The sequence below is a fragment of the Hyperolius riggenbachi genome, chromosome 7, assembly GCF_040937935.1.
Source record: "Hyperolius riggenbachi isolate aHypRig1 chromosome 7, aHypRig1.pri, whole genome shotgun sequence".
Lineage (NCBI taxonomy): Eukaryota > Metazoa > Chordata > Amphibia > Anura > Hyperoliidae > Hyperolius > Hyperolius riggenbachi.
This window is the reverse complement of record NC_090652.1, coordinates 68,020,881-68,036,633: the sequence shown is the minus strand read 5'-3', so window position 1 is coordinate 68,036,633 and position 15,753 is coordinate 68,020,881. Positions and strand designations below refer to the sequence as shown.

General features: G+C 44.9%; 1 protein-coding gene across 1 annotated transcript in view; it reads right to left on the bottom strand.

Moving 5' to 3' along the window:
- Positions 1-3,482: 3,482 nt before the first annotated feature.
- Positions 3,483-15,753, bottom strand: part of LOC137525544 (serine/threonine-protein kinase Nek7-like) — a 77,869-nt gene continuing 65,598 nt past the window's right edge. The window contains exons 11-12 of the mRNA XM_068246674.1: positions 4,188-4,295; positions 3,483-4,100 (exon numbers count right to left, since the gene is read on the bottom strand). Of these exons, the coding sequence (XP_068102775.1) occupies positions 3,675-4,100; positions 4,188-4,295 (534 nt within the window). The 3' untranslated portion in view covers positions 3,483-3,674. The remainder of the gene's footprint in view (positions 4,101-4,187; positions 4,296-15,753) is intronic.

Below are 15,753 nucleotides of genomic sequence, written 5' to 3'. Positions count from 1 at the left end.
ACAGAGGAGCTGCTGACTCTGGCCCTAGTATAGTATAATGGTGCGGGTATTTTTCATGAGAAGAGCAGATTCTGACTCTGGCCCTGGTGTCAGCTCGAAATTACATGAAAATTACACAAAATTTGTGAAATTACAGTTCCTGATTACATTTAAACAAAATAATTTGCAACAAATTTTTCATTATGATTTTGCATTGTAATTGCAAATTAGGATGCATCATTACAATTATGTGAAATTTGCGCTCATCAGTCATCACTAGGTAAGTGTTTTTTTCATAGATGGGTACATCCTACTAATATAATAAATGGGAAAGTTCGGATTTTTGGATGTTTGGATGTTTGTTACTCGATCACGCAAAAACGGCTGAACGGATTTGAATGAAATTTGGCACACACATAGTACATTACCTGGAATAAAGTATAGGATACTTTTTATTCCCATAACCAAAAAGAGACAAATACAAATTTCACTGGAAAATGTAAACTGCAGCCATTCTTACACGGTTACACTGGAGGAGTGTTTAGCTTCTAAGGGTAGAATGGTTAATTTGCATATTTTCAGCAGTGATGCACTGGGAGACATCTCAAGCTCACTCCAACCTGAATTATCACAAATTATTTCTGTTTTAAGAAAGCAAACTTTTGTTTTTCTTAACATCTTAGTAAGGGGGCTTTTAGGACCATTGTAGTCCCTTACACACTCCAATGAGTTCTGGGTCACCATGAGCTCGCTGTTTAGTCTGTACCTCTCGGTGTTACAAGCCCTAATGCATAGAGCCACATTAATCCATGTTATGCACTGATGAGGATCAAACAATCCAAAACAGACTGTATGCATGTTGGATTATTATGGCTCTGTACAAATTAACAAGATGACACATCATTGCATTCCAGTGGTTCTGGAGGTGTGTTTAGCTTCTAAGGGTAACAATGGTTAATTTGCATATATTCAGCAGTGATGCACTGGGAGACATCTTAAGCTCACTCCAACCTGAATTATTGCAAATTCTTTCTGTGTTAAGAAAGCAAACTTTTGTTTTGCTTACACTGTTAATGGTAGGGTTCTCAAACTTTGCATGGTTGGTTTTCAAGGAGAATATTTCTGCCATTCTTGCACTGTTAATGGCACAACCCTCAAACCTGGTATCGTTGATCATTGGGTGACTGGGGTTCAATTTCAGAAAGGGGGTGGAGCCAAAAATAGACAATCAGATTTGTTTTATTCCAATGCAAATTATTGTTGCCAAACACCGCAAAGCTCACAAACTTGGTAATTGAGTAATTGATTAATTGTGTGTTAGGGTTAGGAAAGTGGGCACAGCCAACACCAGCCAAATACATAAGCGGGCAATGCAAGGTCATAAGTGGGCGGAGACAAATACACATTTTACTGGGGAAATGTAAACATCAGCCATTCTTACACTGTTAATGGTAGGGTTCTCAAACTTTGCACAGTTGGTTACTGGGTGACTGGAATTAATATTCAGAAAAGTAGGTGGAGCCTACAAAAAACAATTCAAAAATTACCTATTGATTTTTCAGGAGAGTATTTCATTGCTGCCAATCTTGCACTGTTAATGGCACAAGACTCAAACCTGGTACAGTTGATCATTGCATGACTGGGAGTTAAATTTATATAAGGGGGTGGAGCCCCAAACAGCCAATCTGATTTGTTTCATTTTAATGCAGGTTATTGATGCCAAAGCTCACAAACTTGGTCATTGAGTAATTGTGTGTTAGGGTTAGGGTTAGGAAAAGTGGGCGCAGCCAACACCAGCCAAATACATAATCGGGCAATGCCGGGTCATCAGTAGGTGGAGACAAATACAAATTCCACTGAGAAAATGTAAACTGCAGCAATTCTTACACTATTAATGGTAGGGTTCTCAAACTTTGCACAGTTGGTCACTGGGTGACTGAGATTAATATTCAGAAAAGTGGGTGGAGCCTACAAAAGTCAATCAAAATCCACCTATTAATCTTTAAGGGGAATATTTAATTGATGCCATTCTTGCACTGTTAATGGCACAAACCTCTTGCACTGTTAATCACCTGTACCTGGTACAGTTGGTCATTGGGTGATTGGGGTTTAAATTCAGAAAAGGGGTGGAGCCACAGCCAATCAGATTTAATTTATTTCAATGCAAATTATTGATGCCAAAGACTGCAAAGCTCACAAACTTCGTCATTAAGTAATTTTGTGTTAGGGTTAGGAAAAGTGGGTGGAGCCAACACTAGACAAATACATACCTGGGTAATGCCAAGTCATCAGTGGGCGGAGACAAACACAAATTTCACTGGGAAAATGTAAACTGCAGCTATTCTTACAGTATTAATTGTAGGGTTCTAAAACTTTGCACAGTTGGTCACTGGGTAACTGGGATTAATATTCAGAAAAGTGGGTGGAGCCTACAAAAAAACAATCACAATTCACCTATTGATTTTCAAGGCAAATATTTAATTGCAGCCATTTTTGCACTGTTAATGGCACAAGCCTCAAACCTGGTACAGTTGATCATTGGGTGACTGGGGTTAAATATTTAGAAAAGGGGTGGGGCCACAAACAGTGAATCAGATGTGTTTCATTTCAATGAAAATTATTCATGTCAAAGACCACAAATCTCACAAACTTGGTCATTGACTATTGACAATTGTGCGTTAGGGTTAGAAAAAGTGGCCACAGCAACAGCAGCCAAATATATACCCGGGAGACATTAGGACATCAGTGGGTGGAGAAAAATACAAATTTCACTGCTAGAATGTAAACTGAAATTTGGCACACACATAGTACATTACATGGAATAAAGTATAGGATACTTTTTATTCCCATAACCAAAAAGGGGGCAGAGACAAATACAAATTTCACTGGAAAATGTAAACTGCCGCCATTCTTACACTGTTACACTGTTAAGCTTCTAAGGGCACAATGGTGAATTTGCATATATTCAGCAGTGATGCACTGGGAGACATCTCAAGCTCACTCCAACCTGAATTATCGCAAATTCTTTCTGTTTTAAGAAAGCAAACTTTTGTTTTTCTTACACTGTTAATGGTAGGGTTCTTAAACTTTGCACCGTTGGTCACTGGGTGACTGGGATTAATATTCAGAAAAGTGGGTGGAGCCTACAAAAGCTAATCAAAATTCACCTATTGATTTTCAAAGGAGTGGAGCCACAGCCAATTTGATTTATTTCATTTCAATGCCAATTATTGATGCCAAAGACCACAAAGCTCACAAACTAGGTCATCCTTGAGTAATTGTGTGTTGGGATTAAAAAAAAAAAGTGGGCAGAGCTAACACTAGCCAATTACATACCCGGGCAACGCCGGGCGACCAGCTAGGGTTATAATAATGTTGAGAAACAATAAAAAAGACCATAATAACAGGAAAAAATGTCTTGACCTGCTGGATCTTTTTATGAGAACCCTTCTGAAGATGTTTGGAGCTTTCTGGAGATATTTCAGTAAGTCAGGTCCCAGTGTGTTGCAATAAGTTGGTTTCAAACACAGTATACAAAAGTGATTTAGATACTTATCTTTCCTTTAAAAAAAAAAGTCCATATAACTGTTGTTTGAAAACTTTGCCTAATAAACATAGTTGAAACCTTACTGTCTCTGCATGGTGCTCATGTTTGTCTGAATCTAAGCAATGTAAGATAATAGCTGATAACCTGGTCACCATGTGTAGCCATAGCGTTTTGTGAGGTCCACACCTTCCATATTCTTCATAGCAATAACCATATCGGAGGCAGTTGGTCGCTGCTTTGGGTCATAAGACAAACAGGTTTTCACAATAGGGAGCTGTTTAAGATTCATTGAAGCTAATGGCCGTGGTGGCAGTTTCAGGAACATGTCATGAAATATTTCTGTATATGTGTTCCAAGGTTTTTGCTTAGTGAAAAGTTCAGCAATTGTAGCTCCAACTGACCACATGTCAGACATTTTGGTTGCTGGTTGGCTGTCCATGACGCATTCAGGAGCCATGTACGCAACAGTCCCTCCGCTTGGTCCAATCATTTGATACATTTGAGTACAAATCGCTACTCGAAGATTTGCCATCCCCCAGTCTGTTAGACGAGTTTTTTTTGTCCTGGCTTCAACCTGTGAAAAACAATAAATGGGTTGTTTTCAAAACAATCAGAAATAGAAGAAAACAAATCTATAAGAAAAACACATTTTTAAACTTACCAGAATATTAGCCGGCTTGATATCTTTATGTATTATATTTTTGGAATGAATATACTGAATGGCCAGCGACATCTCTAGGCCAACATATAATTTGTCTTCCTCTGAGATCTATAAAAAGAAACATATAATTATGTAGATTGTGTCGCAGCCTGATATGAAGACATACTGTACACAAAGATTTTTTTTTTCAGCTGTTTTGCTCAATAGAATTCATGAAAAGTGAAAGAATACAGTATGCACATTGTGGACTGCTCAATAAAGATCCCCTAAACACAACCCCTGACTATTTTTGGCCTAAGCATAAAAGCTAAAGGTCCCTGAGCTCTGTTCTCGCAAATTTATAGCAGAATAGAAGCTAAGAGAAAGCTTCCTTTTATACTGTACTAGCCGACCCGTGGCGTAGCATACGCCGCATAAGAGGGTAGAGGGCAGGAAGGGGGTATTGGGCACAGCGGCGGGGAGGGGGGTTGGACCACCCCTCAACTGAGTCCCCCGTGTGTGCTCTACCTCCAGCTTAAGCTCAGCAGGAACCCCCCCTGACCTGGGTCCCCCATGTGCCCCCTCCTGCTTAAGCAAAGTACTTACTTACTATTAGTAAGAGGCAGCAGGCAGGGATGACTCACCTCTTCCGTGTTCCATCGTGCGTTCCACTGTCGTCACTTCCTGCAATGCCACACACTGTATTGGTGTAATTTGCCTTTTTAAAACAGAAGAAAAACTGCAATAATTCAGCTATAAGTGAACATTTGTGGTTACCCACAATGCACTGCTACTAAATATGCAAATTACCCCTTTTCCCCCTTGGTAAGCCAAGCAAGCATCCAGAACCACTGGTGTATAGCAAGCCTATAGCTTTCAATTTTACACAGCCATATCAAACCCACATGTAGACAGCCTGTTTCAGACTTTTGGTCCTCTTCAGTACATGGCAGGGATTGATACGGCTGTATGAGATAGGGCTTGGACCAGTACAACAGAGTAACCAAGCAGCTCAGGGTGACCCCAACCACTCGGAATGTATAGGGGGATAAAAGGGACCAAAAAGACCTCCTACTAAAAAAAGCAAAGCTTGCTGTAATTTGCCTTCCTAAAACAGAAGGAAATACGCAATAATTCAGCTATAAGTGAACACGTGTGATTACCCACAATGCACTGTTACTAAATATGCAAATTATTCCTTTTCCCCCTTGGTAAGCCAAGCAAGCATCCAGAACCACTGGTGTATAGCAAACCTACAGCTTTAAATTTTACACAGCCATATCAAACCCACATGTGACAGCCTGTTTCAGACTTTTGGTCTTCATCTGTACATGGCAAGGATTGATATGGCTGTATGAGATAGGGCTTGGACCAGTACAACAGAGTAACCAAGCAGCTAAGAGTGACCCAAACCACTCGGAGTGTATAGGTGGATACAGGGCCGCCATCGGAAATTTTGTGGCCCCTCACAAATCATCAGTCCGCCCCCCCCCCCCCCCAAACTGAGAAATGTGCATAGCCATTACATGTTGGCAGAGCTAGTTGGAGGCTTGCTGTCCACAAATTAATCACGAATAACCACAGTGGATACTCGTGATTCAAGTTAGCTCTAATTGCCACAGCTGAGCGGCTAGATGCGGCAGGGTTAATTACCCAGAACGCCGCTCTCCGTCCAGCGTTTCAATGAGGTGCAAGTGTCCGAATGGACGCGTTGCAAGCCTCGATATCAAGCACTTCCTCCTTCAAGCCGGAAGGAGGAAGTGCTCCATCATTTTTTTAGAACCTCCCAGTTTTATTTTCTGTTTAAAAAAGCTAAAAAAGTAGGTTTAATGCTATTGTCTCATATGGTAATGATTCAGCTTTTCATATAGTCTCGCAGTTAGCAATCATGTGACCCCCAACAAGACAAATTCAGCAATCATGAGGCCCCCAACAAGACAAATTCAGCAATCATGAGGCCCCCAACAAGACAAATTCAGCAATCATGAGGCCCCCAACAAGACAAATTCAGCAATCGTGAGACCCCCAACAAGACAAATTCAGCAATCATGAGGCCCCAACAAATCATGAGGTCCCCAACAAATCATGAGGCCCCCAACAAGTAAAAATTCAATCATTAGGCCCCCAACAAGACAAATTCAGCAGTCATGAGGCACATAAATAGACAGCATTTCACATAAATAGGCAGAATGCCCCCTTATTATGGTAGACACCTCTCACCTGGATTCTGACAGGGACCCCCAGGTTAGGTAGTGAGTGACATGGAGCCCTTTTAGGTAGTGAGTGAGTGACAGGAAGCCCCTTTAGGGAGTGAGTGAGTGACAGGGAGCCCCTTTAGGGAGTGAGTGAGTGACAGGGAGGCCCTTTAGGGAGTGAGTGAGTGACAGGGAGCCCCTTTAGCTAGTGAGTGAGTGACAGGGAGCCCCTTTAGCTAGTGAGTGAGTGACAGGGAGCCCCTTTAGGGAGTGAGTGAGTGTGACAGGGCGCTGGACGCACCCGCTCTATATGCGGAAGTGACGTCACTTCCGCATATCAGTGCGGGCGCTGGGTCCTAGCGCTCGCACTATTGTCGCCGCCTGATCGGGGTCTGACGCGGCGGCGGAGGCGGCGGCTAGAGGGATGGAGGGAGGGAGCAGCGGCCAGGGGAGGTTGAGTGGCGGTCGGGCGGCACCCACTAGGGCCGCGGCGGAGATGGGGCCCCCCTGCAGGCCCGGGCCCGTGACGGGAGTCACGGATGTCCCCCCCTGATGGCGGGCCTGGGTGGATAAAAGGGTCCAAAAAGACCTTCTACTAAAAAAACAAAGCTTGGTGTAATTTGCCTTTTTAAAACTGAAGAAAATCTGCAATAATTCAGCTATAAGTGAACATTTGTGATTACCCACAATGGACTGCTGCTAAATATGCAAATTATTCCTTTTCACCCTTGGTAAGTCAAGCAAGCCTATAGCTTTAAACATACTCTGAAGCGAGAATAAATCTCGCTTCAGAGCTCATAGTTAGCAGGTGCATGTGTGCCCCTGCTAAAACGCCGATATCCCACGGCTAAACGGGGGTTCCTTCACCCCCAAACCCACCCCTGCAAGACTAGGTCGCAAGTTGGTCGTAAAATTTTCTCTTCCTGGAGGCAAGGCTAACGGCTGCAGCCCTGCCTCCAGTCGCAGAAGGAAGACTGAGAGGGGCAGGGAGAGGCAGAGATACGCGTCTGACAGACTCACGTGGGGCAGCGCTGCGGCGGTTAGCCCAGCCCCAACCAGGAAGCGATCCCCCACTGTACAGAGGGGATTTGGGGGTGGAGGGACCCTCGTTAAGCCACGTGATAGCGGCGTTTTAGCAGGGGCACACATGCCCCTGCTAACTATGAAGTCTGAAGTGAGATTTATTTTCGCTTCAGACTCTCTTTAAGTTTTACACAATCATATCAAACCCACATGTGACAGTCTATTTCAGACTTTTGGCCCTCATCAGTACTTAGCAGGGATAGATATGGCTGTATGAGATAGGGCTTGGACCAGTACTACAGAGTGACCAAGCAGCTCAGGGTGACCCAAACTACTAAGAAAGTATAGGAGGATAAAAGAGACCAAAAATCCCTCCTACTAATTACACTCCTGGTGTAATTTTCCTTCTTAAAACAGAAGCAAATCTGCAATAATTCAGCTATAAGTAAACATTTGTGGTTACCCACAATGCACTGCTACTGAATATGCAAATTATCCCTCTTTGCCCTTGGTTTGATATGACACTACTTTTCTTCTTGCTTGGACCAGCCCCTTCTTCTTGCTTGGACCAGGCCTGGGGGCAGGGCGCTACTTCTTCTTCTTGCTTGAAGGTTGAGGCACTTACTCTATTATATATATAGATAGAATCCAGCCAGATAAAAAGTGTAGGATTGTGTAGGATTTCCCTGCAAAGAATACAAATATAGTGCAATATCGTTTTCAGTGAACCACCCAGTGATTCACTTCACACAACTGTGTAAGAGATAGCCTCCACCACAAAACAGAGGAAACAGGGGGGTATTTTCTTCCCCCTTAGTGAGTCTCACTCACCAGAAGCTTGCTTGTATTTCAGCATATAAGCCCTCCAACCTGGGCAACAACTGTATGGGACCTTCAGATATAGAAAAACGGGACTCGCATAGCGTAAAAAACCTTTTACATTTATTGCTAAAACCTTGTATAAAATATGCGTACCAGATTGAAGTTTTCACAAGCGTTTATCTATGGTGCCAGCACCGCCGCGGTCGGATCTCCGCTGCACGCCACAGTTCCCCGCCTGGATCACTTCCTCCCTTCGTCCCTCGTGACTCCTTAGCTCCGCCCTAGGGACGAAGGGAGGAAGTGATCCAGGCGGGGAACTGTGGCGTGCAGTGGAGATCCGACCGCGGCGGTGCTGGCACCATAGATAAACGCTTGTGAAAACTTCAATCTGGTACGCATATTTTATACAAGGTTTTAGCAATAAATGTAAAAGTTTTTTTACGCTATGCGAGTCCCATTTTTCTATATCTGAAGGTCCTATACAGTTGTTGCCCAGGTTGGAGGGCTTATATGCCCGAAATACAAGCAAGCTTCTGGTGAGTGAGACTCACTAAGGGGGAAGAAAATACCCCCCTGTTTCCTCTGTTTTGTGGTGGAGGCTATCTCTTACACAGTTGTGTGAAGTGAATCACTGGGTGGTTCATTGAAAACGATATTGCACTATATTTGGATTCTTTGCAGGGAAATCCTACACTCATGCTGAGATCAGGATTGTGATCGCAACTTTTTATCTGGCTGGATTCTAACGGAGGAGTGTGTGTACTCAAGCAAAGTCTGCGGATCCCCTATATACATTGGTGACATTTGTGCTATATTTATCTATACAGATCTTGTCAAAAGTGCTGTGGAGCGCAGTCCTTTCTTGCCTTTTGGGGCATTGTTGATTATATATATAGATAGGGGAGTGGAGACCTTGTCCAGGTCACTCACTGCATTCTGGATTCTGGGACCAAACAGGAAACTAAAGCTCCACTACTTCAGACATGAGCCTAAACACTTTTCGTGTAAATCCAAATGCAGCTCCCGACCACCTAACGCTGATGGGTGGTGGGAGCATGGCTCACTGGTGCCAAAGTGTGGTGGGCGGGATTAGCAGGGAACATGCACTCGCTCGCACGTGCGTTCCTTGCTCATAAACAAAGCAGGGGACAGAGATCAGCCTGCCAGCCACGATCTGAGCTGGCAGGCTGAAATAAAGAAAAAAAGAAACAAAAACATAAATATATGAGTACAGTGCTGTGATCTAGAGCAGCTCTGTACAGAGGCCATCCCTGTCACTAAACTGTCCATAGCAAAGGCTCACAATCTAATACCATGCATAGGCTGATGCTTATGCATGTATAATGCAGTGCACTCTAAAGATTGCAGCAGCAATCAGAGACCACCAAAAGATAGCTCTATTAGAGGGAAGAAAAGGAGGTAAAATGAATTTGGGTGCTAAGTTGTATGACCGAGCAATAAACTGTTAAATTTGTGAAGTGCTAAATTGTAAAAAATGGCCCGGTCACCAGGGGGGAATAAACCTCTGGTCCTCAAGTGGTTAATAGAGATGGTCAGCAATGCTAATTTCCAATTCCAATGGAATTTCACAATCCGAGAAGTGTCTTTCTGATTTCCGAGTAAATTGTAATTTCCTATTCCTTTGTAAGGTTTTGCAATTGTTGTTAATAAAGTTAGCTGATTAGATCTGATTCAAATGCCCTAAATAAAGATGGACCAACAGGTTCTGGTTAATAATATTATCAAATGAAGTTACATATAGGTATGTCCCTTTTAGCCTTCATAAGATGCTATGATATAGGCATAAAGGGCTTTTGGGGAAAACTAGACTTTCAACATATTGTAATGGATAGCGGAGATACGGCCACAACAGCAAGCGGCATGGCGGCTATCTCCGCGTCGCAGCCGGCGGTTTCCGCCACGCAGTTACACGCTGGTGCTTTGCCTGGTCCTTCTATTGCTCATAGACTAAGGGCTACGCATGCGCGTGCCAGGCGACAGGACCTTTATGCAACTAGAAGGGGAGTCAGCTAATCAGGCGATCAGCTGACTCCAGCTATGCTCCGGATTGGTTGAGTGTCTGGGGCGGCGCTGTAGAGCGCTTGCAGTATATATAGGACAGGTCATTCAGTTGCTCCGTGTCTGCTGTTGCAAATGCTACGTGTTAGCACTCAGACCTAGTCAGATCCCAAAGTGTGCTAGAACCAGCAGGAGCTGGGGATCCATACTTAGCCAGATTCTGTTGATAGCTTAAAGTACTAATTGAATTGTATTATTTGTTATGACCTTCTGCTAGCTTGACTACTCTTCTGTTTACTGATCCTGTACCTTTGCCTATCTGATATAGTTGCCGACTCTGCCTGAAACACTACTCTGATCTAGCTTTCTGTCTCTGTACCGTATCTGTCCGCTCGTTGCCAAACCTGCTTGTCTGACTCTCCTGTCCTCACCAGTGAGCCTAGTCACTGGTGAGGGATCCTCTGCTAGCATCACCTGCTTCACAGGTGAATACTGGCTGCAGTACTATCTGAATCACCTGCCACACAGGTGATCAGTAGCTGCAGTACAGTCTGAATCACCTGCTCCTCGGGTGGTCAGTTGCTGCAGTACAGTCTTTATCAGCTGCTCCTCAGGTGAATAGTCACTACAGTACTATCCTTTCTAACCTGCCCCTCAGGTGATAGTGACTACACTACAGTCTGAATCACCCGCCCCTCGGGTGACCAGTACGGTTGTTAATTATAGTTCTACCCGCTCCTCGGGTGAACTATCTCACTATTGTCTGTATCTCCAGCTTGCTGGAGTTTGTATTCCTGTGTTATATAGAGATATTCCTATCTCCCAGCTCCTCTGGGAAAGCGGGTATCTCTATCATTACTGTTGCACCAAACACCAACCCTTACATTGGTTGTCCTGTTTCTGGCTATACCAGTATTATTGGGGATTCTGCAGATCACATATAATCAGGTATAGCATCTGTATTATTGGTGATACTGCAGATCACCCATAATCAGAGAAATTCTGTTCTCGCTGACACCAATCGTTTCAGAACAGCAGACCAAACATTATGGATGCACTGCGTAGTCATGTTGAAGTCCTGACCACCGTGGTAAACAATCTTTCCGGGGTGATCATTAACCAACAAATCCAGATTACACAACTGTCTGGGGTTGTTCAGGTACTTCAAACGACTATAGATACAGTGCGATCTCCTCCAGTCACGGAACTTCGTTTGTCCGTACCTGAAAAGTTTTCTGGGCATAGATCTGACTTTCAGAATTTCAGGAATCGTGTGTTGTCTTACTTAGAGTTAAGGTCCAGTCTGTCAGGATCTGAGAACCAGAGGGTAACATTTGTAAAGACCCTACTGTCAGGAGATTCACAATCATGGTCATATAGTCTGCAGGCTGAGCATAAGGCCTTATCTTCAGTTCAGGAGTTTTTTAAGACCATGGCCGTTATATATACGATGATCCGGATATTGCTATCACTGCTGAAAGGAAACTAAAGACTCTCAGGCAGGGACGTAATCCGGTGGAGGTTTATGCCGCAGAGTTTTGGAGGTGGGCTGTATCAGCTAGATGGGGAACATATGCATTGTTAGACTGTTTCCTATCAGGATTATCTGATGCAGTTTCTGATTTGATGTTAGGGCACCCTGAACCTAAATCCCTAGACGAAGCAATTTCGTTGGCGGTACGGGTTGATCGCTGCCTTCGTTATCAAAGACAGACCCGTGGGAGAAACGCTGTAAGATCTGTTTCCTACTCCTCTTCTCCACCCTCGTCACCTCAAGACAAACCGATGCAGATTGGTCATTCTAGGTTAACGCAACTGGAAAAGAATTGCAGAAGGTCAGAAAGACTCTATCTATACTGTGCTGAGGAGGGTCATATTGTCCAGAATTGTCCTAAGAAGTCGGGAAACGCTGCCGCCTAGGTGTAGTCAGAGGTAATACCCTAGGCGAGTAGTTTCTACCTCTAAAAAATAACTGTTTGCTCCTCCCTTGCTCCATTACCTGGGAGGGTCGGGCCACGGCCACAGAGGCATTCGTGGACTCGGGCTCTGCAGCTAATTTTATAGACTATGACTTTGTGAAAAAAATTGGGTATTCCTTTACTCCCGCTGGATCGTCAGATTCTGGTCACAGCAATAGATGATTCTCTGTTACAGTGTAGACAGCCTCTTTCCCAGGCTCCCTCGTTGTTATGTACTATAAGGGTGCTACATAAGGAGAAACTTCAGTTCTTTGTCCTGCAAATGGCAACCTCTACCATTATCCTCAGTGTGCCCTGTTTGCAACTACACTCCCCTCAGATTGACTGGGCTTCCGGTCAGCTACAGAGCTGGTCAACCCATTGTCATCATCATTGTTTGGAGAGAGTTGCTGTCACCAAGGTTCAGGTGAAAGGGGTGCCAGTGCAGTACGCAGAGTTTTCTGACGTGTTTTGTCCCAAATCAGCAGACAAACTCCCACCTCATCGAAGTTTCGATTGTCCCATTGAGTTAAGATCAGGTTGTATGCCTCCTAGGGGTCATCTCTATAATTTGTCTGGGCCCGAGAAGATGGCTATGCAGGAATACATTAAGGAAAATTTGGCCAAGGGCTTCATCCGTCCTTCCAGATCCCCAGCGGGGGCTGGGTTCTTTTTTGGGCAAAAGAAGGACGGTGGGCTCAGACCTTGTATTGACTATCAGGGGTTAAATAAGATCACAGTGAAAAATCGCTATCTACTGCCGTTGATAGACGATCTGTTTTCTCAGGTGACCAATGCCAGTATTTTCTCTAAACTGGACCCTCGAGGGGCATACAACCTGGTACGCATTAGGGACGGTGACGAATGGAAGACGGCATTCAACACGCCCGACGGGCACTACGAGTATCTGGTCATGCCCTTCGGGTTGTGTAATGCGCCTGCCATCTTCCAAGAATTGATTAATGACGTTTTTAGGGAGGTTCTGGGAAAATTTGTGCTAGTGTATTTATACCGGTTGAACTCGATGGACGTATGTCTTTTTTTAACCAAAATAACTATGTAACTATGTATTTGGACGATATACTGATCTTTTCACCCAACCTAACTGAACATCGTAATCATGTGAAGTTTGTGTTACGTAAATTAAGGCAGAACTCATTGTACGCCAAGTTGGAGAAGTGCCTCTTCGAGGTCACTCAAGTCCCTTTTCTGGGCTATGTTATTTCCACTTCAGGCCTTTCCATGGATCCTGAAAAGGTCTCTGCTGTGTTGGAGTGGCTGCAACCTGTAGGTTTGAAGGCACTCCAGAGATTTCTTGGCTTCGCCAATTACTACAGGAAGTTCATCAAAGGGTTTTCCTCTGTAGTGTCACCCCTAACCAACCTTACCAAGAAAGGGGCTGACACTTACCATTGGTCGGCCGAGGCACAGTCTTCCTTTGCGGCACTTAAAAAGCTATTTTGTTCTGCTCCAATTCTGAGACACGTGGATGTCACTTTCCCCTTCATCGTTGAGGTATATGCATCAGAGATTGGGGTTGGGGCTGTACTGTCTCAGCGCTTTGGCTTACAAGGCAAACTCCATCCCTGTGCCTTCTTTTCTCGTAGGTTCTCTCCAGCTGAGAGGAACTACAATATTGGCATTCGGGAGCTTCTGGCCACTAAGTTAGCCTTTGAAAAGTGGCGTCATTGGCTTGAAGGGGCAGAACATACAATTACAGTTTATACTGATCATAAAAATGTGGAGTACATTGAAGGGGCCAAACGACTCAGTCCAAGACAGGCCCGCTGGTCCCTGTTCTTTTCAAGGTTCAGATTCATGATAATGTACACCCCAGGAAGTAAGAATGTAAAAGCAGATGCATTGTCTAGGTGCTTTGAGCCTGAGACAGTTCAGCCTGCAACCCCTGAGACAATCTTACCTCAGAAACTGGTGGTAGCAGCCACGGAAACCTGGGAGGATTGGGCATTTACGTTAGGGCCTTACCAACAGGATATCCCAGAAGGGAAGCCCGAGGGGGTTCTCTTTGTACCACTTCCCTTTCGCTTACAACTCTTGCAACTATTTCATACCCATAAGAATGCAGGGCATCCCGGAGCTGCTCGAACTCAAGATCTTTTGGCCAGATGTGTATGGTGACCATCTTTGATTGCAAGGAGTTTGTAAGGTAATGCTCTGTGTGTGCCAGAAGTAAGCCATCTCGTCAGGCACCGGTGGGTACACTTCAGTCTCTACCAGTGCCAAACGAACCCTGGACTCATTTGTCTATGGACTTTGTGGGAGAACTCCCCAGCTCTGAGGGCAAGACGGTCATCTGGGTGGTAGTTGATAGGTTCAGTAAAATGGATCATTTCGTACCTCTGAAAGGACTCCCCTCGGCCCAGGAATTGGCTGATCTCTTCATCCAGCACATTTTCTGGCTGCATGGCATTCCGGAAAATGTAGTGTCAGATAGGGGAGTCCAGTTTGTGTCAAAATTCTGGAGAACCTTTTGCCATCAGCTCAATATGAACCTTTCATTTTCATCAGGCTACCACCCACAGACCAATGGATAGACCGAAAGGGTTAACCAGTCTTTGGAACAATTTCTTAGATGTTATGTGGCAGATGCGCAATCAGATTGGGTAAAGTTCCTGCCATTTGCGGAGTTTGCGCATAATAATCTGAAGAGTTCTTCTTCAGGTTTTTCTCCATTTCAGGTGGTCTACGGAAGATCTCCTAAGTTTTCTCCTTTGCCAGTGGCATCTTCTCCCTTTCCGGCCCTAGAAGATTGGCAAAGGGCTTTGAGGGAGATTTGGGTCTTAGTTAAGAGAAATCTGGGGAAAGCCTTCCAGACTCAGAAAAAACAGGCAGATAAGAGACGCTCTGAAGAGTGGAAGTTTTCCGACATCTAGCGTTGAAGCAACCATCACCCAAGTTGGGACACAGATTCATAGGCCCATACCCTGTGTCCAAAAAAGATTAATGATGTGACATATGTGATTGATCTCCCAGCCAGCATGAGAGGTGTGAGATCATTCCATGTTTCCTTGCTTAACCACTTGCCGACCGCCTACTTCATATTGGCGGCGGCAAAGTGGCAGCCCCAGGACCACGTAACGCAGATTGGCGTCAGGTCCTGGGGCACTCTCTGGCCGGGGATCGCGCGCTGGGATGCGCGCGCATCCATCGGCAATAGGCTCCGCCCACCCGCGACGTCAACCCGCCGGCCAATCGGAAGCGCCGGCGGGTTGTTAACCCGACGATCGCCGGATAGGAAGCGTATAATACGCTTTGTAATGTTTACAAAGTGTATTATACAGGCTGCCTCCTGCCCTGGTGGTCCCAGTGTCCGAGGGACCACCAGGGCAGGCTGCAGCCACCCTAGTCTGCACCCAAACACACTGATCTGCCCCCCCCTGCCCCCTGATCGCCCACAGTACCCCTCAGACCCCCCCTGCCCACCCCCCAGACCACCATTTGCACACAATCACCCCCCTAATCACCCATCAATCACTCCCTGTCACTATCTGTCAACGCTATTTTTTTTTTAGTCCCTAAACTGCCCCCTGCTCCCTCCTGATCACCCCC